Source organism: Buceros rhinoceros, unplaced genomic scaffold, assembly GCF_000710305.1.
Source record: "Buceros rhinoceros silvestris isolate BGI_N320 unplaced genomic scaffold, ASM71030v1 scaffold36457, whole genome shotgun sequence".
Lineage (NCBI taxonomy): Eukaryota > Metazoa > Chordata > Aves > Bucerotiformes > Bucerotidae > Buceros > Buceros rhinoceros.
In genome coordinates, this window is record NW_010422195.1 from 1,167 (window position 1) to 3,622 (window position 2,456).

The 2,456-nt window shown below is 58.8% G+C and overlaps 1 protein-coding gene across 1 annotated transcript; it reads right to left on the minus strand.

The window, feature by feature from the left end:
* Positions 1–595: 595 nt before the first annotated feature.
* GNGT2 (guanine nucleotide binding protein (G protein), gamma transducing activity polypeptide 2) lies at positions 596–1,160 on the minus strand. The gene is made up of 2 exons (XM_010139958.1): positions 1,077–1,160; positions 596–721 (listed from the first exon to the last, which is right to left on the minus strand). The coding sequence occupies exons 1-2, from the start codon at positions 1,158–1,160 to the stop codon at positions 596–598; spliced, it is 210 nt and encodes a 69-aa protein (XP_010138260.1).
* Between the last annotated feature and the right edge of the window lie 1,296 nt (positions 1,161–2,456).

The window sequence follows — 2,456 nt, forward strand, 5'->3', positions numbered from 1 at the left end:
GCCCCGCTCTGGGCATCCCCTGGCTCTCGGTGCAAGCCCACTCTCCGTGGGCTGTGGGAGCGGGGGGCAGTGGCGGGCACCAGCTGGGGGGATGCGTAGGAATAAAGTGAATAAACCTGCAGGCCCCTGGAAGCCTCAAAGCAGCAGGGTGGGCTTTGCCCTCCTGTGCCCGATGGGGGAAACCGAGGCACTGGGAGTTGCTGACTTGGGAGGAGGCTCTTCTGCAGCAAGTGGGGATGCAGCTCCGGGCTTGGGCTGCGTGGAGAAGCTGAGACCAGACGCTGGGGTTTCGGTAAAGCCCAGTTGGCTGCTAAAAATACAGAAGTTTTGCTTGCAGGAAACCAAACGTAGATGAGCCGTGAGAGCAGCTGCTGCACTGGCTGCTCAACCTCATCGCCGGTGGCAGGGGGGTAGGCTTTTTTTTCTTTTTCTTTGTTTTTTTTTCCTTTTTTCGCTTTTGCTGTCCTTTTGATATGCTACGCTTTGGTTCTGGGCTCCCCAGGGCCCAGGTCACACTACGGGGAAAGCGGGTTTCTGACAGTCTTGGCTCGCACAGGGCACCGTCGCTGTGCCCGGCGGTGGCGGCAGCGGGGGGTCAGCTTATCGTACAGCCGCCCTTCTCCTTGAAGGGGTTCTTGTCCTCTGGGACGCCTTTCAGCAGCGGGTCCTCCCCCGCCATGGACTCGATGTACTCCTTGATCTCTTTGCCGGTCTTGGAGACCTGCCAAGGGAGGAGACACTCGGGTGGGTTCTGGGATCGAATCCTCACTGCCTGCAAACCCGTTGGAGCAGCGGGAGAGGGGAACCGTGGCCAGGAGCATCCCACCCACCGTTGGGTTTCCCCGAGAGCATCCCCAGGGCGCTGCGGGCACCTCACCGGGTGCAGGGCTGCAGCCTCTGGGCTCTGGGACGTGGCGCTAAGCCCGTGGGGGACGCTTGCCTCGAGGGTGTGGAGCGAATGCATGTGCTGCTACCTGGTTTAGTTTCAGGGGTTTGGTTCTTTTCACTTGCAGCACAATCGGGTCAGAAAGTCACACTGGGGAACGTCCCCTTGGCATTTTGGGTGGAAGACTCACCATTTGCCTCTCGTTCTTCACCTCCTTCTTCAGCTGGTCCAGCTCCATCTTCAGAATCTCCTTCTCTGTCATGTCCTGAGCCATGTTGCCCTGTAACCGCAGGGACCAGCTCGTTACTGGTGGGTAGCTGGGCTGCTCCTAAGGCACGTTGGGGCCGTTGCTTCGGCCCTCACAGTATTGCGAACCCCGCTGATGTCTCGGCTGCCCCCACGGTGAGCGATGGGCGGAGGCACCGTTCAAACCTTTCTGCTCACATCTGCTGTAACCAGACTGTCCTCTGCTCGTTCTCAGCAGGCACCTCGAGCAACAGATGCAGCTGAGGACAGCAGAGGAGGATCCAGCCTGGTTTTTAAGGGCTTTGCTGCCACCGAGGCTGTTTCCCCAAGAGTCGAGGTGCCTGGTTGAGTGAGCCCAGAGAAAAGCTGTTGCCTTGAGGCTGTCAGAGCAGCAGCCTCCTGGGAGAACCTGGAAGCCCAGGTCTGCAAACGAGACCTTCCTGATCGCTGTCCTGCGCTTGGGCAGGAGCATCTCTGCAGGTTTTCTAAGGAACTAAATATCTTCCTGTTTTTACTTCCCACCCCAACTCGTGCCATTCCCCACCAGGTAAGTGGTCACACGGGTTGTGGTCCCTTCATTGCTGGGAACCAGCCCACTTGCTCGCAGAGGTGTTGCTTGTGGCCGCTGAAAGGTTTGGGGGCTGCGTGGGTTGGAAAAGCCCAGCTCTTCCTTCACGAAAGCCCGTCCGAGGGTTGTGTGAGGTTCCCGCGCAGCCTGCACTGCCGAGTTCTGTTCCCGTGTTAAAACTTGGCTTTGAAAGCCTGGCCACGAGCTTTTAAATAAAAAAAAGAAATGTGCTTAAGCTGAAATGTGCTTCGGCCCTGCTTTGGAGGGCGTCGAGCTTGTGCGTCCCAGACCCCGCTGGCTTTCCACAGCCGCGCTCATGGCATTGTGTGCCCAGTGCTCCTCTCCCCATTGATGCCTGCGGGGCACAGCCAGCCGGGGGAGATGCTCATGGCAGAGCATGAGGAGCCAAAAGCTGTGGCACGGCCATGTGGAGAAGAGCGTTCCCACACCAGGTGGACCCCACGGTGCCATTTGTACCAGCAGGGAGCAAAGCCACTTACCTGCGGGGACGAGGGACTGCCCCTCTCAGCGGTGGAGACCTTCAGAGATCCATCCAAGAGGAGGTGCTGCCAACTGAGCCCTTGGGCTGCTGCGGCGGGCTTGAAGACTCCTTCAGCTCTCCGGGAGGGCAGTGGGGAGCAGATGTCTTTGCTCCTTAAGCTGATAATAGACTCAGGAGAATAAGCTGGTCAGGTGTTGGGCTTTAGCCTCAAAGCCCAGCATAATCAGTGGTGGGGCTGTGGGGAGGGGGAGGAT

Bases quoted from the DNA above. Each gene is read 5' to 3' on its own strand.
- GNGT2 (XM_010139958.1), bottom strand. From the start codon at position 1,160: ATGGCTCAGGACATGACAGAGAAGGAGATTCTGAAGATGGAGCTGGAC. The intron at 722-1,076 runs GTGAGTCTTCCA...CTCCCTTGGCAG, and splicing joins TGAAGAACGAGAGGCAAATG to GTCTCCAAGACCGGCAAAGA.